The sequence below is a fragment of the Phoxinus phoxinus genome (assembly GCF_949152265.1).
Source record: "Phoxinus phoxinus genome assembly, chromosome: 1".
Classification (NCBI taxonomy): Eukaryota; Metazoa; Chordata; class Actinopteri; order Cypriniformes; family Leuciscidae; genus Phoxinus; species Phoxinus phoxinus.
The window spans coordinates 39,863,622-39,887,764 of record NC_136876.1 but is presented as its reverse complement, the minus strand read 5'-3'; the positions used below and the strand labels follow the sequence as shown (position 1 = coordinate 39,887,764).

The 24,143-nt window shown below is 39.6% G+C and overlaps 1 protein-coding gene across 6 annotated transcripts in view; it reads left to right on the top strand.

The window, feature by feature from the left end:
* The window catches only part of baiap2a (BAR/IMD domain containing adaptor protein 2a), a 98,011-nt gene that overhangs the window by 20,543 nt on the left and 53,325 nt on the right, over positions 1-24,143 (top strand). For all 6 annotated transcript variants that reach the window (XM_079637830.1, XM_079637831.1, XM_079637829.1 and 3 more), the window contains exons 2-3: positions 9,375-9,450; positions 15,859-15,945. In XM_079637830.1, the coding sequence (XP_079493956.1) occupies positions 9,375-9,450; positions 15,859-15,945 (163 nt within the window). The remainder of the gene's footprint in view (positions 1-9,374; positions 9,451-15,858; positions 15,946-24,143) is intronic.

Genomic DNA, 24,143 nt, shown 5'->3' with positions numbered 1-24,143 from the left:
TTTTGTAAACGAACATTATTGGTTGTTTTAATGACATTTTCGGACATGCCCATTGACTCCAATGTTAAATGGGTCCATGGCCAATTCTTTTATAGTCAAAAACTCGAGAGAGGAACCATTGTCAAAAAAATGTTGTCCACCACTCTTGTTCATCCAAAACAAACTACAATATAGACTCAAGGTGTTAAATACCGGAATTATCCTTTAAGTAAGGGATCTGGTCCTAACTGTAAAATACACCCAGACAGCGTGATCAGGGCCCCAAGAAGAACATAATTCACATCTGCAATGATGTCTTATCTCTCCTCCAAGCCTCGTTTCCACCTAAATGCTTCTTGGAGTGTGTTTAAGTAACATTTGCCCTTTGCCTTTATTGCTAACGCTTTATTTCCTTTATTCATGGCTTGTCAGTGTTAATGTCAGTTATTAAATTTAACATTGGGTTCCCCACTGCACCAATAAATGCTGGGTGGCATTGGCAATGGTTGCCTCGGTCGGAAATCAAAAGGTTGTAGGTTTTAACCTGGAAGTAGTACATGATGTGGTTTTGTTTGGAAATAAATGGACTTACTGGGTGCACCTTTTATATCTTTTTTTCCCCAGTCATTGACAATAAAAGGAAGCTTTTTTGTCAATAATTCAACAAAATACTTCACAGTAATTGATGTTTTATCAATGTTTTGATCATATACAGCCAAATAAAGGTGATTTATAAATCAGTGCCATTTTCTGGAAAGCTATTCTTTACTTGTACACCAAATGTGTACAATCAAAATTTAATTATGACACATACCATCCTTCTGCCACAATTCTTTAAATGACACACCTCAGAAATATGAGGGTCAAAGGCAAGCTCAAACAGCCAAGTACAGTATTTGACTCAACCTAAACTTAAATTGATCATCCCGGGTTCACAGGAAAAACGTGCCTGTGGCGACATTTCTGCTGAATGTCACATTGGTTCTTGCACATTTCGTGACACTTTCGATGTGAAATGTCCAGTAAGTGGTGCTAAAAGTATGTTTAATATACCCTGAAACAGATTAACGTGAATCTGGCAGCGCTTTATTATGCTGATAATTGTCTTTATTAGTCAATAATCTGCCTTTGTAATCATGATTTGTGTGAAAAGGGATAGAAATTGTTAGTGTTTCACCGTCTCTAGAGTTTATTTTAGACGAGCTCAAAACTTTGGTGAATTGTATGAATGGGTAAGTTTGTGCAGTTTTGCAAAAATGTAGGAAGAGGCACTTGTTTCCAATGAGCTCGTGTTGCAGCGAAATACTGTAATAATGATTATTTATTTAATTTGCGGCCCTCATTTTTCAAAGAAGTGGTTGCACTGTTAGCATGTTTGTTTACGTGCTTCGTTGAACCCATAAACTTCTTAATAGCCTACACAAAGTAAAGCTCAAAATCCGACTTCGATTGTCTGTCTACTTTTGCTGTTTTATCTGGCCAGATTTATGTGGTATTCTCTGTCACAGTTTTTACTGTCACTTTCTTGCCTTGTCACTAAAGTGAAGGTGTTGCACACGCGTCCCCCTAACAGAGAGTCAGGAATAACCAAGCTCTCAGACAAAGTGTATGCTGGCCTCATATTCCAATTAGCTCTTGCAATTAGGCTGGCAGATGTAGCACACGAGGACTGGGATGATCAAATTAGCAACACTGACAGAATTTAGAAAAGAAACCACATAAGCCCCGCCCAGTCCCTCTGACCTCACTTGTGATTCACAAGTTCAAGGTGTTAGCATTACCCCAAGCTAATTACACCTAGCTGAAGTGACACTAGCATTTGCAGAAAAGCTTATTTTTTTCAGTGCTGAGGGGTGTTTTTGTGACAGTTAAACGGTCTCATTTTTGTAGGTACTGGAGTGCTGACTACAGTTTTATTCCTAGTGAGCTGTCTTGCTGTCTACTGCTTCCATTGACAGATGTCTTCATAGGCAGCATTTTAACTGAAAAGGCACATAAGTAGCCTAGCTGAAGTGCAATGTGGTACTAAAATCATCACATAAAGAGAACACTACTGATTCGAATAGAATGTAACGTTAACATGTTGCTAAGCTCATGTACTCTAATACACATAAACATACATTACACACACAACATACATTACACACACAAAGTGGGTAAAACATTTTTTTTTTCAAATTATACTTTTCAGTTATAATGACGTACTGCAAATATATTTTTAAACTTGGATATTTTTTCACTGAACTCAACACAACATGCACTATTTTTCCTCAGTCGGAATTAATCCGATCGGGTTTCAGATTCTGAAAGTTCTGTTTACATGATCCCTAAATCTTGCATTCTGATTCACATATTCATTTACATCTGCATTACATGAGCAGTCGCTATGTTCATAACCGGAGAAAGTCACTGTCCGCAATGTTACTGAGTTACTGCGAGTATAATTGTCATGTTTGCCTTGATTATATATTTAATAAAAAAGCTGGCATATTTGTCCGAATATTTGTCTCCTCCACTGACCAGTTCATAAGAGGTGAGATGTAAATAAACGTATTGAAGATTCATTAAGATCGATTTAGATGTCTGTTTTTTTTCTGTCCAATTGACCCATTAATTCGATTAGGCTATAAACTGATTATTTGGGGATGTAAATGAAGCTACAGTACATTATTGGATTGCCCTTTCTGCAAAATATACATGCAGTGCTTCATATTTTGGCCAAAACTAGGTATCTTTGAGTCCAGTTGTAGAAGATTTCTGCCTATGTTTAGGGAGAGCCTTGGCATCAGGAGCATGTACGTGGTGTCTGAAAATGCCATCTAGGTAGGCAGCTTGCTAAGTTTTGGAACATAGCCTACTTCAATACTGTTCTATCATTCCAACGTCAGCGGCGCCCAGTTTTGCTCTGGATTGCAGGAGTGCCATATGAGCGCAGACCTGGTCTCGCCTATTCCTTATGTAAACCACCCACATCTAGCGCCAGGCTCTTCTCTACCTCTCTTCATTGTACCTTATCTCTCTCTCTCTTTATTTTTCTTGCCCTCACATGTTATGAGGATGTAGACGTGTCTTTTTAATAAGGTATGCTGGCAGGGCGTTCTAAAGTAGTCACCAAGGGAATTGGGAAGGTACAGGAACGAGTCAGAGGGTAGGTAAAGATAAAAAAAAAAATCCCTTGAAATGTAGAGAGGTATTTCATCATTTAGAAGAGAGAACTGTACTCCTCAGTGTCACTGTGTTCTTTCCACATATCTTCTTCCAGAACATTTCGTACCTTGTCTTACTGTTGTGCCAAAGCTTGCTGACTGGCATTAAGACGCAAGAAGCCCCCCCCCCAAAAAAACTCTTTAATTAATGAATGTCTTTTTCCTTCGGTCTTTCTTTCTTTCCATCTAATGGAGCTCCTGGGGTGACTGATTTTGCTGAGGCACTGCCGCCTACTCTCCATCTTACTCTCCGTCAGGTGCAGACCCACTTTCAGAGCTGCCCAGAGAGTGTGGCAGGAGCAGAAAGGTGACCTGTGACGTCAAGCCATTGAAGCCTGGGGAACAAGTCCTATTGTCGCTCAATCGAAGATTCAGAGCTCATTTTGCTCCCAGACTTCATTTATTGTAGGACACATTGATATTTTTGAAGGTTCGATGAAATATTGACTGACAACATTTGTCAGACTAGTCTTGAGTAGTTTGGTGCCTATTAATACCTGACCTAAATCATCTTGTTATAGAGTCCGCCCAAATATATCTTCCATTCCAGGCATCCGAGAGCGTTTTGACCTGGTATTTCTCAATCTGTTGACATGTTCCTGCCTGTATTTGGCTTCTCTATGTGATGTGTGTTGACTGATTGAACAGCATCTACCCTGCCTAAAACTGTCAAAGATGCTTGGGTTGGACCAGCAGATTTTAAGGTGTTTTTTATATTTGGTCAATTAGCTACTACTTATTTTGTGACCACTTGGTTGGGTGCCAGTGGGTTCCTATACTTAAATCACCTAATGCTTAGCTACTTAATGTCGTCTGCCTTATTGAGTTGTAAATTTGTAAACAGTAAGTTGTATTTAAAGATTTGTTTTTGCCTTTCCCCTTTAATTGAATTAGGAGAGTTGGAAGGTAATTAGATTAGACAGGAAGTGAAGTGGGAGAGAGGGGGGGGATGGGATCAAGATGGGAGACAGGACCACGAGCCAAGAATTTAACTTGGATCACCTAGGGCACAACCTGTATCAGAGTTTGCAGCACGCACAATATGGCAGAATAAGTCCCACCCTCTAAATAAGAGCCAATCAGCAGTTGGTAAAGTCATTGCATCACTGCAGCTACTGTTAGGTGATTATGTTAGACGTGTGCTTAGGACTGCACATGCACATTGCTGGACCAAACTGAAATATACATTGTTTTACTGCTATTTGATTGTAAGAAATTTGTTTTTATGAAATTTGTCGCTGTTTTGTCATATGTTTTTTAAATGTGAGTTTGGCAAGCAGTTTTTGAATTTTGGCATTCCCTCATTAAAATAGATAGGAAACTTGCATGCCTGAAATAGCTGCCTGGAGGCGTTGCAAATAGTGAACAAATTTCCCTTTAAAGAGACTTTTGTGTGAAATTCATAGTAAAAAAAAAGTAGGCGAAAAGTACCCGGATGACCGACTACTACTGCCAAGATTCTGAAGTTTGCATCCAATGGACACTTTACTATCCCATGAGGCCACGGGAGAGGATTTGTGAATGGCAGTGAAGCGACACAATTAATGCTATATGTCACATGACAATGACAGCAATGTACTACATCCGGATTACATTCATTCTACACACATACTATTACACACTTCCTGAACAGTCGCAAAGTATTCAAAAACGTACTCCAAGAGAATGTGATTTTTGAACGCAGCCAGTGACTCTTTTGGGGCTCATATTTCCCACAAACCCTTGCATTATAGATGAGGCGGAGTTTGTGGCTGTTCTGTTTACTTTTTTTTCTTTTTTTTTTCAGTTGAAGAAAATGGTGAGGAATGCATGGCCAAAGCTGCCACAGCCATTTTTAAATGCATGAACCTTAAATGTTAATTAGTAATGGGTTTTATGGTCATGGTCACATTAGCTAGATGCTAATGCTACAAGCAAACTTGTACTCTGCACGTTAAGGAGATATACTATATGTAATTGTATGTCGTGGTAATGTGCCAGGACAGGGATTGGGATTGAGGGTCAAACTTTGACCAATAGTGATGTTAACTGTGAAATACTGGCTTGATTTAGACAGTTTTTTTAGTAGGAATGGTCATAAGGTTCCTGTGAGGTGTTACAGGCTGCTGTATTGGATATAGTTATTCGTAGTGAATTTCAGAGGAAGAAAGCAGGGTTCGGTGGTGTTGTGCTGTCAGCTTCAGGACTTTGTTAACCCTAAGGCCCTGGCAGACTGTGGCTGCTCTAATTGGAGGAAGCCCTGAAGGGGAAGTGGATGGTGCTCAGGGTGCTATGACAGATGCCCACTCGAGTGAGCCTCACTGAAGGATTACAGCATGATGAGGCGGTAAAATGTTTATTTTGGTTGCACTAGGACCGGAGGTTCGAGACAATTTGCCCTGACTGCATATGTACCCTCTCAGAAACACCAGACATCCCAGCTCTTCCTTAAAACGCACTGTCTAAACTTCCTGGCAATATAACAAGCCCAACTCGAACACTGGCACTTCAAAGCAAAATATGTTCATTAACTCCTAGCATATGCTTCCTTTCCATCTCTTTTACTTTCTCGCATCCTCTTTAATAGCCTCAAAGCCCTGAACAAAATGTCAAAGCTCTTTGCTCACCCCCGAATGAGTGTCTGCTTCCCTCCCACAAGAATAATCACACTCTGTTTAACACAACATGGAATGATGGGTGGTGTGAATGAGGGATGATGCTGTGGACAGTTTTGCATAAGGAACAATGGAGGGTCCTTAGTATGTTTGTGTACGTACAGATGAACATCCCCTGCTGAAAAGATGGGGCACCATCATATGCTATGTTTAGATGTTGTTGTGGCAAAAAAGAAACTCATTAAACATCATCAATGCATAAGAGACACTCAGAGTCACATTTATAAAAAGAGAAGTATTTATTCTTGCAAGAAGGTTCAGTCGCCACACAGTTGTTACGCTGCAGGGTGAGTGAGATATTAGACCGGAAGCAATGGGCAGTCTTTATACCATATTCAAGGTCTTTCTCCAGCAGGTTTCTTTCTGCCATTCCCTCTATAGATAAGAGACCCATCGTTATATAAGGTTCTGTTTATCACTAAGTTGTCAATTAGGACCACCAAAAGTCAATATTGGGTCAAAGGTCCTGTCCCATATGCTCCTAAAGTGTAACACTCAGCCACTTCCCCAGGTACCCAAAAATGCAATCAAAAATTGCCATAACAATGTGTTTTTTGCAGGAGTTCCTTGGTCAGCCAGCTAAACTAGAAGGTACTAATCAGCCTAAACCAGCATGAAAATTCAAGTCTAATCCATTCTTTTCAGCAGGGGGGCTGAACAGTATAGGTAGCTGACAGAATAATCAAATTAGCCAAGTATTGAGTAAACAAGCTAAATCCCGGGACACACCAAGTCGACGGTCAAAGAACTAGCGGCGACAAAAGCTGACTCTGTTGTCGCCTCTCATTTGCTGTGTCTCGGCCAAAAAACACGCTTGAACACACCAAAAGGACTAAAGCCGACTGTCAACTAGCACGTGCGTACTGCACCTGCGTGTAAGTAAATATCGGTCTATTTCAGCAGGTATCAATTCGTCATTCAAAAATGGAAACCGAAACATGGACTGTATACAATCCTTCAACAAAGCGCTTGCTTACCATTTTGAATATCGATCACGCTGATCACTTTCTTTGTTCCAGTGGGCTCATGTTATTATGAAAAACAGTCATGCATTCGAATGATCCGGTAAGATGACGTATAATTAGAACAGCCTTCTGTCTTGGCTTCTTTGCTCGCTTTCGTCACTTTCGCTTTTGTTCTCGTGCACCGACTCGTCCGCTAAGATAAACAGCCAATCAGAGTTCTCCCTCTCAGTGACTGCCCGACGCCGATTAAACATGCTGAATCGGCCTAAAAAAAAGGAATGACGTCCTACTAGAGCCAACCATGCGGAACAAACCGGAAAAACTAAGCCGACGGACTCTCAAAAACGGACTCTTAAAAACAGCCAATCAGAGTTCTCCCTCTCACTGACTGCCCAACGCCAATTAAACATGCTGAATCGGCCAAAAAAAAAAACGGATGACGTCCGACTAGAGCCAACCGTGCGGAACACACCAAAAAACTAAGCCGACGGACTCTCAAAAACGGCCCGACATTGCGTGACGTCCGACTGGCTTGGTGTGTCCTGGCCTTAAGAACGGGACAGGTTGAGTAGTGTATGTATATATGCCTGTATTTAAATGGTTGTATATATTTAGCCCATTTTCTTATGGATTATCTGTGTCTGTTGAACGTCATGACTCATATTCATGTATTGAGTCTGCTGATTAAAATAGTTGGACTACTATATACAGTTATACTTCTGAAAAATCTTTAAGACTTATCTGTTCCATTTTCCTGTGCTCAGTCGAAGGGTGTGTTCACGCTTGGCAGGTTTGCGGTGATTGACAGTGCAGTTTTTTTAAGCGGGACCTCAATTTTCAGGGGGTCTCTCTCCTCTTCCATGTGAACTCTGCTGTGGTTTGACTGAAATATAAAAAAACATGGACCAAAGACATCTAAACGAGATGTGACGCTTTAAAGGACAGAATGCTCAAACATACCTAGTTTTTCTCATCATAGAAGCTAAGTGCCCATTACAGTTCGGTACAGGCTTCGAAAATGCCGTCTCCTTGCAGGAGATCTTCATTTGTGGGTAATGAAGAATTCCTGGTGCTGCTTTGACTCGTATACACGTTTTATAAGCTCTTCAAGTTCTCAGCTGGTAAAAATACCATTATGTGCGCACATACATTTACTATGGCATTTAGCACAGCACACAGCATATTTTTGGATGTTCTGTCTCAAAAAAGAAGTCCTAAGATGTTTTTTTGTTTTGTATCTTTAGGTTTGATGTAAAAAATGACAGTATGAATGTTAAGCGAACCAGGATGAAATCCATAATTTTCCCTTTTTTTATATATATATATATATATTTAGACAAAATAGTAGGTTACATTTTTATTTCGATAGTCCACTTTAGACATTCTACTAACTATATGTAACTTTGCAACTACATGTCAACTAGCTCTTATTAAGTAATTGCATGCCAACTAACTCTCATTAGAGTAATAGTAGACTGGTTAGGCTTAGATAGTAGAGTAAGTTGTACTTGCAAAGTTACTTAGTCAGTAGAAAGTCTGTTGGCGGACCATCAAAATAAAGTTAGCAGATATTAAGCAGACAGTCTAATACTATAACTATAAGTAACTTTGCAACTATATGTCATTTGTTTAATAGTGTCTTTTTTGCTATAAGGTGACATCGGTTTTTCAGCTTTGTAATGTTGAAGCATCCTTAGTGATAACACATGCACACTTAGCGTGTTGCAATTTTGTTTTTTAAAGGGGTGGTATAATGCCCCTTTTTACAATGTCAAATACGTCTCTGTTGTCCCCAGAGTGTGTATGTGAAGTTTTAGCTCAAAATACCCCACAGATAATTTTTTACAGCATGTTAAAATTGTCACTTTTTGAGGGTCAGGGAAAGCGCGTTGTTTCGTGTGTGTGTCCCTTTAAATGCAAATGAGCTGCTGCTCCTGGCACAAAGGGCGGAGCTTCAATAGCTTGTGTGTGTTAGCAGCTCCGATTACGCAGACGAGCAAACTGTTCAGCCTTTTATGTTTAAACTGGAGTCGGACAATGTTGGAGAGACTCAAGAAGTGACAACGTATAATGCAACAGGACGTTTCTGATTGGTTAGTTGATGAATTTATGTTGCTGATGTGGAGTCAACTATCTTCAATTAGCATATTCTGCCATGATAATGTATGAAATCGCTCGTGTGGGAACAGTTGTAAGATGCCTAAAGAGTGACATGCTATTGCATTTGTGTTACGTGCATGTTAAAAAACGGATTCTACAGCTTGAGCAGACTCACAAATGTGCTTCAGTACAACGACTCTTCCCCTTCTCAACATGGACTGCTCGCAGCATGGGTTTATGTAAATGTTAGGGTTTGTGATGTCACTAACCCAGGAGGAATGTCATGTAGTCCCTACCATCTGTTTGTTGTAGTCCTTAAACTATTTCTTTAAAAGCAAATATCTTCCTTTGCTTTGAACTTTGAGCGTTGTAACTTTGCAGCTCAAACAGCAACTTTACACACTAACTAAAATTAGAAAACTTAAATCATAATCAACTACCCCTTTAACACATCTTTCCATCTCTTGCAGGGCATCATGGAACAGTACAACCCCTGTTTGCGGAATTTCATCGCCATGGGGAAGAACTACGAGAAGGCTCTCTCCAGTAAGTAACGCCCACATCACATCTCCAAACGTCCCCCGCTTCATCCATGTTCAGGCAGCTGTCCAAACCCTCCACGCCTTCTCATCCGCCTTTAATGCCACTTCATTTGAAGATGATGACAATGTTTGTCATCCTGTCATTCAGATGGCCACACAGCCTTATCAACTCTCACACAGCCCGAGACACCTCCTGAGCTCAGATGGGCCGAACACAGACGCTCAGCTGATGAGGGCATTCAGAGAGGAGATAATGTGTCCTGCCTCACTGATGATTTGATATTTAGCCATTAGACCGAGGAACAATCAGATGACTTTGAAGGCTTTGTGCAGTAGGTGACTGATGAAAGCCAGACAATTGCCCATTGACGTCTGCATTCACATTGGCAAATGTAATCTTGCTCGGGCAGCCTCGGGTGTACAGTGGCTGTAAAACATTTATGGTGATGTGCAGGAATACATCGTAAAGGAAAATCCCAAATTTAGCGGGAGCTCAACCGACAGCAGCGGCTTTGGGAAGAACAAAAATTTGGCCTCTCCCTTCTTTTCCTTAAAGGAACACTCCACTTCTTTTGGAAATAGGCTCATTTTCCAACTCCCCTAGAGTTAAACAGTTGCGTTTTACCGTTTTCGAATCCCTTCAGCCGATCTCCGGGTCTTGCGGTAGCACTTTTAGCATAGCTTTATCATAGCGCCTTCTGGTACGGCAGCACAGTTCCTTGATTATTACGCAGGAATGAGAGTATAGTTCCTAGTCATATTGGTCTAGAAAATCACAACTTTTCATGTTCTGTCGGCCTTAGTACAGGTAACTACAGAAGAGTCAAAATTTAAATAGGAAAAATATCGAAACTCTTTGGACATTTTAGAGAGAGATGCTAACGGTCTAATCAGATTCAATGATCTATGCTAAGCTATGCTAAAAGTGCTGAAAGTGATTTCAATCAACCAATCAGATTTGAAGGCCAAGTTTATAGTTGATGTCAAGTTTAGGCTCACAACCAGGGTTAGGTGCTTCTTCATCAGTGTTATTCACTATCATTTCCCTCTGATTTTAGGGAGAAGTTATGGAGAAGATGTAAATGAGTTTTAACATGGTTGTGAAAAATTCACTTAAAATCACCTTTTCTGTTTAAAGTTATATCTGTGTTGCCATGGCAACGCAATATCATATACCCTAAAATAATTAAAAGAGTTTTACAGCTCAAATACACACTTTAAAAAAAAAAAAATATTATTGTCAGTGCTTTTATAAAATTATCAACTTAATTTTTCTGTTAAATCCTCCAAAAATGTCACTCCCATAGTAAGCGCTCTCACTGTAACCTTGATTTTTGCTTCTCTTTTTTTGTTGTTGAGAAAACAAGGGACCAGTCGAAGGGGTTTTTTTTTTTCTGTAAACTAAAAATAAAATTAATTAAATTTAAAAGTTCAAAGATTTCCTTAAGTTAAGTTCCTGTTTAATACTAGCCAGACAGCATTCTAATATGCACCATTGCTGGTTAGCATGACACAGGAACTTTTAATTTAATTTGCCTCAACTATTTTTGGAGTGCAGTTTCAATCATCATATTATGCAATGTATTGCATAAATAAATAAGACACTGGTGTCAGTACTGGTATTAGTATAATTATTGCTCACTAGGTGAAGCAACTAAACTCGCACTATAACTATATCTTAAAGAGTCACAAAGGAAACCTGGGCTACCCATTAATCCCAGCACCCAACCCACTGGGGTGGGGGGATTTATGTAAAATCTGTGAGACAGACTGCCCTTCAAACCCTTGAGCATTAAAGGCAGATTGTCTGAGGTGGGTGATAGTCTTATCCTCAGAAAGGGGGTGACGGCACACAAGGGTCCATATGCTTCAGACGTCGATCCACAGTTAGAAAGAAGTTCTAGAGCAAATAAAGCAGCAGTTGGGTAGAGAAGAGCGTGGGTTTTTGCCGTAAATACATGGATGAATGGACATAAAGGGAAGAGACTGAGTTGAAAAAGAGATTTATTCCATAATTGACTACCCCGTAGTGAGGGAAACTGGGCTCTGGTGGGAGGTCCTAGGCCACACTAAGCCGACCAGAATAAATCATAATCCTCTTTTGCTCTCAAGCCATGTCTTTACCACTCTACCCCGTGTTTTAGGAAATGAAATCACTCAGACACAAAGTCAGCAAAGCTCTCTACCCCCATTTATTATTTCTGACTGGTATTGTTCTTGCTGATTTGTTTTAGAGCCTCAGGCACAGAAAGAAGAATGAGTTCGGTGGGGGAGTGTGTTATGACAAGGTTCTTTCACAGTAAAAGAGATAATTTCAAAGCGGGAGACTGTAGATGTACGGTTGGGAATTTTAAGGATTCCAATTTCACTTAATGACCCATTAGCAAGTCTTGAGGAAGCGAATGCAAACTATGCTTACATCCTCCAAACCACTTGTCCTATGTAGGAGGCTAGATCCCAGTGTCTGCGGCCGTAGGGTTAGGGAAACACCGTGGACTGATGGCCAGGGAACTTCATGCTGTGAGATGAGATTTTTGTGAAATTGTTTATTCAAGTATATTATTTTTATTTAAAATTCCATTTTTATGAAGCAATGAACCATAAGAGTCATCTGAGAGAGAGTATTAAGCATAGGCAGGGAATAATTGGATAAACATCAGCTATTTTCTGTCAGCTTAATGGAATTCATTCAGAATGTTTGTGAATTAGACTACTGGTCATGCTGTATGCTTGTGTTGCTTGCAATTATTTAGGACAAATAAATAATATGATTGTGCAATTGTCTATTTATTGTCTTTGGAATAATTATTGTTATATATATTATTTCTGTATTTCTCTCAGTTTGGTCTGCAAACAACCTAAAACATAATTGGCTGTGGCTCTGTTGATTCAACAGAGACGCATCATAGTTGACTAAATACTGTTCTACATTGACGTTCAAGAACCATTAATGAAACTAAACTTAATGAAAATGATACAGTTTTTTCCATAAATGGACCATTTCATAAATTGAGTGTTGGTAACACTTTAGTTTAGGGTCCGATTCTCAGTAGTAACTAGTTGCTTATTAGCATGCATATTACTAGGATATTGGCTGTTTATGAGTACTTATAAAGCACATGTTTATGCATTATTCTGCATGACCATATTCCACATCCCTTAATCCTACCCAATACCTAAACTCACTCACTTCACTCACTCTCTCACTCTCTCACTCTCTCACTCACTCACTCACTCACTCACTCACTCACTCACTCACTCACTCACTCACTCACTCACTCACTCACTCACTCACTCACTCACTCACTCACTCACTCACTCACTCACTCACTCACTCACTCTTAATAAGCTGTCATTAGGAGTTTGAGGCAAAAGTCAGAATAGTTAGTTAAATGTGAGAATTACACTAATCAAAAACCAGAGCTTTCAATCACCAATCCTACTTACAAGACCCAAGACTGGTTTCCCTCTGAGGCTAAGCAGGGCTGAGCCTGGTTAGTACCTGGATGGGAGACCTCCTGAGAAAAAACAGGTTGCTGCTGGAAGAGGTGTTAGTGAGGCCAGTAGGGGGCCTGTGTGGGTCCTAACGCCCCAGTATAGTGATGGGGACACAGCAGGGGACACATGAGACACAGCCATCTTCTAACCGTATACATACTGGGAACTATATTCTCAGAAGGCGAAGCACTGCTACTTCTGTGGAGTGATTAGCGCAACACCCTCAACGAACTCTCTGCTCCTCACCACGGGGCTTCTCAGGTGCTGCGAGCAAATCACTCCGCCGAAGTAGCAGTGCTTCGCCTTCTGAGAATATAGTTCCTAGTATGTATACTGTTAGAAGATGGCTGTGTCTCATGTGACCTTGTTATTTGTACACGCAAATCTATGTAAATAGGAAAATGTTGCCGTTATTTTGTCACTTATTGGGAGCAGTATGCTAGCTGGAGCCGTTTACCTCCAGTCTTTGTGCTAAGCTAGGCTAGCGGTGGGTGCCTCAGACAGAGTTACGGCACGCACAGAGATGAAAAGGGTACGTATGGACTTATCTAACTCTGGGGGATACGGTGAATAAGCTAAAGTCCCAAAAAATCGGCCTCATACTAAAGGCCATAAAAGTTAACTTTATTAAACTTTTTATGTAATGTTAACTTTTTCTGCATTCGATCGTTGAATCAACCTGTATATCAGCAAAAAAATATCCAACCTAGAAGACTATAAGAAGAAAGAAAAAAAGAACAAAGACAGTGAAGAAAATGAAATAGTACAGTGGGAGTGCCCAGAGTTGATGGTCCCATCTGTCTGGCACATTTCTGCATAATTTCCCTGTAAATAAGTCCCGAACAGTAGCCATGTTCTGTAGTCACAGACCTAGTGCAACAGTCTGCTTTGCCTTACTTAATCAGAGCCACAGCTGGTCAGCTTGATGAACTGTTTGCTCAACCGATTTTTGTGGCCTTTCTGCCCGTGCCAAAAGCTCAGGGTGGTTTTCCACAGGCTCTCAATGGATTCAATGGGTCCCAATTGATTTTCTGAATGAATTCCATAAAGAATAGCTGACTGGTATCCAGTTTCTACCCGTTAGTTTGTTTTTTTACGCTCTCTTTCTCTCTGAGGGAGATGTTGAGGCCTTGTTACTGAACTGATCTTGGAAGTTTTTTGGGGGGGAAGAGCTGCATCTTGGCTGCCTGATCTTGCTGTCCATTTATAGTTAGTGGCAGTGGCTTTGTAACTCCTCAGTCCTGTGGTCATAGCCCAAGAGTGACAGTCATGAAGCGAGTCCGAGCTGCTATCTATGAGACAGGAGATGAGCCCTGTATGAGTGGGCCAAACCTCTACCTCTTCTCTGCACAATAATGAGTCCCGCCAATCCTACGGAAAACACCAGCATATGCTGTTTGGCTGGCCCAAATCTCACACTCTTTCTCTCAGTTCCTACTTCCTGAATGGAGAATGTTACTCACCTTTTTATTTACTACATTAAGCAGATTTCTATTTTTGATGTGCTGTACAGCTATTCAATTTTGTTTTAATGTCCAACAAACATAGTGAGTGACCCCACAATTTGGTGTCAGTAGGCTCTTTCTTTTTTTTAAAGAAATTGATACTTTTATCCGGCAAAGATGTATTAAATTAATCAAAAGTTTAAATTGTAATAATATTTCACTGATGCTTGCTTGAAGCAAAAGTGTTAATTACATCTCTGAAAAGATCAGTTACATTCAGGTTTTACAAGTGAATAGCCTAGCCTACAGTATGTAGTCCCACCAGTTATACCAATAGCAAACCAGCATAAGCCAAGCCTAGGCTTGACCACCATGAAACTCCTTATTAGACCAATCTGTAAAATCACACTCACTCACAATCAAATGCCCATATTCTCTCTCTATCTCTATCTCTCTCTCTCTCTCTCTCTCTCTCTCTCTCTCTCTCTCTCTCTCTCTCTCTCTCTCTCTCTCTCTCTCTCTCTCTCTCTCTCTCTCTCTCTCTCTCTCTCTCTCTCTCTCTCTCTCTTTGTTTTCTTCTGTCAATGAGAGGTTTACATTGTCGGTGTATATTTTTGGTTTTGAATATTGTAAAAAAAAGAAGAGGAAAGGACTGTTGTTAAACTTCATTTTAGGACAAGCAAAAATGGCTACATATGTTAGTAGAAGATATAAGGTTCTTTATGATTCAAATTGTGTAGTTGAATTGTGTTTCAAAAGGCTTATAAAAGCAAGAGTAAGGCATGATTTTATTTTTTATTTATCTATGAAGAATGTGGAAAAGTTTGAAGACATTTGGAGTGTAGAAAAATTGCTGTGTTGGGTTGATAATGATGTGTTGTCTTTGCCGAGATTATGGGATAATCTAATGAAGGTTTTTGTAATGGTTTTGTAGAATATTGTATTGTGTTATAAAATAAAATAAAAAAAATTCTCTCTCTCTCTCTCTCTCTCTCTCTCTCTCTCTCTCTCTCTCTCTCTCTCTCTCTCTCTCTCTCTCTCTCTCTCTCTCGTGGGGATCCAGAGAGAGTTGTGGAGATAATGATATTCTGTTTATTCTCTTTTCACCGAAGTTGACATTTTAAAACCGTAATGAGGCATGGGATTGGGAAACTGTGTGTGTGGGAGACAGCTGGGCTGGTCCGGTAAAAAAAAAAAAAAAGGGGGTAAATTTCCATAGTCACAAGAGGGCTATCTTTACTCATTCTAAATGTGCTTCCTGTACAACCGATTGTGTTTCCTGTTGTGTGACAGACTCATCCACTCCGATAGCTTTTTTTTTCCGCTCATTACCCAGCTGGACTGACACCAACTTGCACAGCTGATAGCCGTCCCATCCTCGTCATGGGCTCTTTGATCACTGAATATACTGTTGTTATGAGAGATTAGAATGTTTGACGTATTCTTCTTCTTGCCTCCATCTTTTGCAGGTGTGACATTTGCAGCGAAGGGCTATTTTGATGCTCTGGTGAGAATGGGAGAGCTGGCCAGTGAAAGTCAAGGATCTAAAGACCTGGGTGAGTTTCGGCGTCTTGTTTTGCCTCAAGGGAACAGGCAGGCAAACTGTGTGGCCTGATCCGACATGACACCACAAAACACGCACTAATGGAACCACATGCTCAGCAAAGTGCCGATGTTGCTTTCATTAGGCCCAACTGTCAGAATGTGTACCTACGAGAAGCTTTTATATCGTACCTTTTTTTTAATCTGACACATTTCAGACATGGTTTATGTACTGGCGTAAATTATTCCTTGTTTCCCTTTCTCAATTTCTTGAGTTTGCTTGGAAAATGAAGTCAAAGGGCTGACAGCATTGGATGGGAATTCATCTGCCGTGCTGCAGGGAAACTCGGCGATGCATCATTTATGATCAGTTTAAAAAGCGGATCTAGTTCGAGGGCTATAACTTCTTGAAATAGCATTTCACTTTCTGCTACAGGGAGGCTGTCAGAATTGTTGGTCGGTTCTTTGTTCTGCCAGGGATGTGAGAGTGGGTGTGTATGTGACCCTCAAGATGCTTGTTGCTGATGGGGATCAGCTAGAGGTATGGCAGCATAATCTTGTTTGTATTCGTGATACCATCTCTGTTGTCTATTGAACTTTCTAGTCCTTTTGGGCATGGACCAAACCACCTTCTACCTCACTATCAGGAGCCCTGAGTGAATTTAGGCTGTAGTTGACTTTTGTTTTAGATACTTTGGGTTTTTCACACAGACAGACAGTCAGGTGGGAGTCTTTACGCTTGTTACATAGTTCTGCATGTCATTGAATCATTCGATCAATTCATTTGATCACTGACCAATTCAAGGTGCTGTGTTTGACGTCACTTATTGATTGAGTAGGTACATTTGATGAGGAACAAATGTGAAAATAGGTTTGATTCCGCTCTTGCCCGCTATCTGCTTACAATAATTTTCTTCCCGACCCGACCGATCCCGCTAAATCCCACGAATCTCAAATTTAGATTTCCCCTAAAGAAAGAGAGGGCAGAACAATTATAAAATGTTGGCTATACAAGAATTTGATGTTGTTTTTGTCTTATCATGATACGGTCAACACGCACACACACCAAAAATGTCACAGAGAAAAATAGGCTATATTAAATATGACATCTGTCACTCAAAATTATAAGCCCAAAAAATCGGATCAATGAAAACCGTTGGCTTACTAGCTATACTACAAAATGAAATATTTTTTTTAAACATCCATGCAAGAGATGAATGTCGCTGACTAGCAATGGTTTCAGTAGCTTACATCTCTCCTCCAAAATCCAAGCCCAAAAGCTGAATGTTCTCTCTGAAGGTGCACTCGTGGTCGGGATGCAACCAACATATCTTGCCAGCTTGCTCAGGGCAGGGAACTGGGATCTGTGTGAATGCCACAACTGCAGAAAGTTTTGTTCACTTCAAGTTCTTGCACGGATACGCTGTTGTCAAAGGATTTCAGGAGCGGCCGGGCTATTGTCAGACCGCCCGCTCCCGTCCAAGAGTTACAGACTTGTCTGTGTCCGCTTGCCTATGGCCTCATGGAATAGTAAATCGTCCATTGAATGCCCTCTCCAGAATCTCTGAGAGTGAGTTTCTTTGTCTTTATGAATCAGTCATTGAATCATTCACTCAAATAATTCAATCAAACATTCTGATTCATTTAGGAACCAAGCAAGTGAGTGTCTTTTATTTATGAGTCATTGAATCAATCGCTCAACCAATTCATTCAGACAAGCTGATTCATTCATGAACTAAACAAATGACTGTCTTTTTTAGTGATTCATTGAATCATTCAATCAACTGATTTGTTTTAAACTCTCTAAATCGCACTGCGTCAGAAATCGCATAGTCTCCTCTTCTGAAGAAGTACATACTTTGCAAATATTAATATTTATATTATCATACATATAAAAAAAAGTGTGTTCTATATAGTATGAATGTAACCTATGTGGCCATTCACAAATCCTTTTCCGCTGCATCATGGGATAGTAAAATGTCCATCATATGTGCGTTTCAGAATGCCAGAAGTAGTTGGTCATCTGGGTGTTTTTCACAGACTGTTTTATGAATACTGTGATCTGGACATAATACTCTTTCACATACTGTTTTTGTCTCCTATATAGTAGGGAAGCATGCTTATTCGGATGCAGCCAAAGTTTTTATGAATTAGACATTGAATAATTCGCTCATCCAATTCATTGACGCACTGATTCATTCATGAACTAAACAAGTGGCTGTCTTTATTAGTGAGTCATTGAATCATGCAATCAATCGATTTAGTTCAAACCCATTGATTCATTCAGGAAAAAACACCACTACTGCGCTGATCGGAGATGCCGCTTGTGGTTCCAATTTGACTTTTGTTTGGTACTGGTACTAAGTTACTCAATAATAATTTCTTGTACATAACCAGTAACACACTCGCAATCATGCTGTTGGTCTGAATAGCAGCAGCAAGGCTGTGATTCACAGAATTTAACAGCACGCATGTGTGATATTTGCTTAAGTTCTCACAAAAATTTAAAAATTCTGTCATCATTTACTCGCCCTCATGTCATTCCAAACCATAAGACTTGTATTCATTTTTTTTAAAACAAACGAAGACATCTTTAATGAAACCTGAGAGATTCCTGTCCCTCCTTTTGAAAGTCCATTCCACCAAAACTTTGCTTCAATAAGTTAAAATAGATCCCAATCCATATGAATTGAGCATTTTTAAGGGATATAAATCTCTGACTTCATTGAAACCAAATCTTTATTTGTGTGAGATGAACAAAAGTCATACAGGTTTGGAATAACATGAGTAAATAACAAAGTTAAAATATTTTGGGTGAACTATCCCTTTGATTATGCCGCATTACAAAATGTTTGCATGAACTGTCCTTTTCATGGTATAAATGCCGTTTGAGATGTGACTGCAGTGTTTGAATTGTATTGGCTTATATTCTTCGCATTGGGTCATGTTCCTCAGGACATGAAAGCAGCATCTACGTTATTTCCACAGGGAGTTTCCTGGACTGAGGCAGAGTAAACTCCCCCTTCATATGTAATGCAATCAACTGTGCAGTTCATCTCTCATTTGAACTCGCAAAAGGTATTGGCACTTGAATCCCACTCTCTCGCTCTCACTGAGAGTGAATCACACAGAGTCCCAGCCTCAGTGACAGACCCCCTGGACATACAACACAATGAGGGCCTCTCGAATTACTCATCATAAACGCACAACAAATCATCTCTTATGGGTGAAAGAGACTCCTGTTCAAAAAATGCACCATGGTAACCATATATTTTCAGGAAAATTCTGTATTTATTACTAGGGCTGTGTTGATACAATCTTTTTCCCCACAATATTGAATTTATACGTTCTGTCATTTAGTTTAAATTGTATGTTTGATTAGGCTAGTGAATAATACTAAACCTTACAAAATAGTTGACCTGCTAACTATAGTTACTGCAAAGATACTATAATTAATAACTGTTGTTCATGTAAAATTGTAATGCATTAACATTGCATCTCATTCAAAAAGTATGACACTCTTAAAGATTATGATTTTTTTTTTCTTGATGACTGTGGTATACTCTGCTGTGATTGGTCAGATGGCTCAGTCTGTTGTGATTGGTCTACTCTGCTATGATTGGTCAGATGGCCCAGTCTGTTGTGATTGGTCTACTCTGCTCTGATTGGTCAGATGGCCCAGTTTGTTGGGAGAAGTCTTTAAGCTGTATGTTACACAACTAAAAAGGTAGTTGACTTTTTTGCACCGTCATTCTCTAATGCCGTTACATGGACTGTAGATAATGGGCAGGTGTGGTTTGTAAAAAGCTTTGCCATTGTTCATCAGCAGTGTCACAATGAGTCATTCTGCTCTGATTAGTGTGTGTGTGTGTGCTAATTACTCAAGAACGAAAACACCTGCTTTATGCATGTACTGTAGCTGCTCTCAGTCTGTTAACACACCTGACTATAATTTTCAAGTGAACCCAAAGACCTTGATTAGCCGTTTCAGGTGTGTGATTAGAGTAGCAGCTGAACTCTGCAGGAAAGTGTATATCCAGGAGCAATGTTAAGCTACGGACACACTAGGCATCGAGCACGAAAAAGACTTTGGCCAACAAATATGGGCAACAGGATGTGATGTCATGGTCTAGAACCTGTTCTTAAGTGTTGTTATTGTTCAACTATAAAAAAAAAGATTGAAATACATATGAAATAAAATATAAATAATGGATGGATAAATAAATTAACTGAAAATGAGAAATTTTGCCTTTGCAACTGACTGAAATAAAATAAGTTAATAAGTACTAAAATTACTGTAAAACTGAAAAAAATCACAAAACAAAATGACTTAAACTTAACCTGAAATTAAAATGAAAACTGAAAAACAAAGTACCGGTATACGTTTTATAATAGTTTTTATAATTATTATAATAAAATTAACATGGTATCTCATTCAAACATTTTAAGACACTCTTCAAGATTATAATTGTAGTTGATGACAGTGGCCAGCATCAGGTTACCACAGTTTGATTGATGAAACCTTGCAGCTACATTGTAAGTTTTTGAAAGGGCTAAATTTACTTTATCCCATACATTAAAGTGCCCCTGCCTAGTCTGCTCTGATTGGTCAAATGTGTTGCCCAGTATGTTCTGATTGGTCTACTCTGCTCTGATTGGTCAGTCTGTTGTGTTTGGTCTACTCTGCTCTGATGTGTCAGATCTGTTGCTCAGTCTTTTGTGATTCGTCTTCTCTGATTGGTCAGATCTGTTGCTCAGTCTTTTGTGATTGGTCTGCTCTGATTGGTCAGATCTGTTGCTCAGTCTTTTGTGATTGGTCTGCTCTGTTTGGTCAGATATGTTGCTCAGTCTGTTGTGATTGGTCTACTCTGATTGGTCAGATCTGTTGCTCAGTCTGTTGTGATTGGTCTACTCTGCTCTGATTGGTCAGATCTGTTGCCCAGTCTGTAGTGAATTGTCTACCGCTTGCAGCATGTGTCAGAAATAAAATGTCCATTACCATATCTGAATTTCATATAATAACACAACACTAGTTTTCAATGAGTTATAAATCACAATTAGTAAAAAAAAAAAAAGGTTTAAAGCAACACCAAGGGACTTTTCTTCTGTGGTCGCCCTACAGGTTGGAAGTGGAATTGTCGATTACCGCTGTCGTAAATATTTTAGCCGACCGCAGCTACTGTCGCACACACGCTCGCTGTTTATCCAGCGCCGGCTTTGGAATAATGAGCGATGTCCACAGACAAGGTAGAGTATGTTTCATGATTTCATGAAAGTATGATGTATTGCGACATCAGAAACGAAGAAAAACAAAATAATGACTATTGTAACGCTTGATGTAAAGCAAGTCAAATTTGTAGGTTTTGTTTGTCTCATTAGAACAGCACTACAGAAACGCGACCCGATCTGGCAATCTTACATAGTGTGGTTACAGCAGATATAGGACCGCAAAGCGAAGGCAAAAGTGCCTTTCCCCTGTTACGACTTGATGAACCACTGAAACGATTTTGGAAACGTTATTTTAAGGTAAAAAATCTTCCTTAGTGTTGTTTTAATAGTTAATTTAGTTTAAAAAAAAATATATATATATATCTACACCACTTATCTCTAAAACTTAAACATAGGGTTGTCGATACTAATGAATGCCAGCATCATTTCACAATCCTCTGTACCTATTATACCACAGCAAAAAATAATATGCTATTGAAAACAAGTATAATATCAAATTAAGGAATTTAATTATAATTCTAAATTAATTGATAATATCTTAAAAGTAATCAAGTAATTAAAATAATGGCCTTAATGCAGCCTTCAAATATTAAAGTACATTTTGTTCAAGTTGTCAAGCAATTATTCAAGTAAAGGCAGTATTAAATATTCAAGAAAATAATTGAGAAACAGAATTTATTTTTTAAAGTAATTAGATTGAATATAAAAAATATTTAATTGGCATGTTTGTCACTGTATGATTGTTAGATCTAAAACTAATTTTGATGGTGTCAGAGTTTGACTGAGATGCAGGTCTTTCATTAAAGAGAACTATAAATTAGTTTTTTTCTTTTGTTTTTCTTTAGGCTTAACTTTTTGTATGTTTGATTTGTTTGAGAATAGCAGTTTATTAACCAAAGTTATCCAGCCACAAGCAGTGAGTCGGTTTCTCTCTTTTATTAATATGTATTGTTTGTTTATTAATGACTCATTAGACAGCGGTACTTATGTTAGGCAGATACCCAGCTGAGATGGTACAGTACTCTTAATACCGATTCTGCAGGAGCACTTCTATTATTCCTTTTTGTGTACAATTTTTCTTTTCTTTTTTTTTTAGTGCTTTTGACATCCCTATTGCAAACCATTGATGTTTATATTCTTTATATTTAGCCAAGAGGTCAATCTGTGACATTTAGTTCCTCTGTTGGTCAAATGTCACAGATGTGTGTTTATCGGCATTGTCTTCGGCTTCAAACGCAGCTCATCCCGCTCATTTAGAGTGGGAATTATCGCTTTTTTTTTTTTGGTCCACACCCAAACCTCATTTGATCTTTCCTCCCATGTCTTTCCCAGAGGGATCGCCCAAGGTTATATCCTCTCCCGTGTCAACACACCTACTCGTGAGAACAGGCCCAACTCAAACACACGTACCACAGAGTTTAGCTCAGGCATCATGTGGTACTTCTCCCCACTCTCTCATGAAATGATAAACTGGCCATTACGAGCACAGATACACTCCAGCACCGCTGCGACTGCCGACCCGCGGAGATAATGACAGGGTTTCTTTTACTCTCAGCTGAAATGGAAGACCGCTCCATCTCTGTTTTGGTTAGGAGATGTCCTGCGCCGTGAGGTGGAACACTAAAATTTTGTGGGCAATTTGCAGTGCTGTGTGTCTGTCTTCCTTCATGAGAGCCATGGGGGTTCGCGTTGAGACAGACTGTAAATGGTTTCCGCCTACACGCGCTCTCTCTCTCGCTTCGTTCCTTGCTGTTTTTCTCGCATTTCTCGCATTAAACGCCACAGATTCTCTCAATACACACACGCAGACACACTTGCATAAACATAGTCACGCACTCATAGTTGTGCCTGAGCAAATATCGTGCCTTCGTATATGGTGTCCTTGGATGCACAAAGCGATTGCAGTGGAGAACGCTCATTCTCATCTGAAAGTGAGGCGTGAGGGAGAGCGTACACACACTCTTACACACACACACACAATATTCCTCCCCCTCTCGCATACACTCCCACGCTCACCGGTTTGTTTAGGATAATGATGCCCCTGTCACCACCTCCCACTCATATCCTCCCACCACATCTCTTTCTCAGTGTTTTACTGCCTTCATTACATCACTGTGTTCTACTCTCAGCCTTACACAAGCAGACAGTGGTCGGGCCGCTCGTAGACGACACATCACAACACGGCGTGCTCACAATCCGCACGCTTACCAAGGTTACGTCGTGTTTTCTCACCGCTGTTTTGGTATCTCGTCACGCTTGTTAGGGGCCTGTCAACGGCATTCATGGCACGATGTTGTTTACCACAGAAAATCTTTTCAGTTTGTCTCTCAATCGGGGTTAGAGTAAAGGCGCGGTCACATTTTTCGGCAAAATTATTACATTTCATTCATTTTGTCTGCAAAAAAAGTCTGTGGTCCATTGTCAATAGTGTAATGATGTATGAATCTGCGCTCACACAGAAGTCTCTTTCAAACCAAGCAGCTTTCTGTTGGTCAACGGAGCGAAAATACTTGTAGTTGCATCATTGAATCATTTTCCTGTTATCACTGTGAAGCTTTGTATTGAATAATCAAACAATCATAAAGTTGTCAAATAATCATTAATCAAATAAATACAGGTGACTTACTTGACTAGTGTTGTTAAAGGGGTCATGAATTGAGAAATACAAATGTTCTTGAGCTTTTGACATAAGAGGTCATCATACTATCATACTATAGTAATATCCTGTTAGTTTCAGAACTGAAAACTACTTTGTTAGTCCAAAAACAGCTTTTATTGAAACCAAGCCCAGAGAACGACTCGTTTTTTGAATGTACCCATTTATGACATAATATATACCGTAGCTGAAAGATGCCTCTGCTAAAGAAGTTACCACTGTATTCACACATGACTAAGTAATAGGTAAATAACATACGTGAGCATGCCTTTGAAGAGTACAAAATGTTGTGCAGTGCCACGTTGTGGAAAAACAGTCACTGCATTG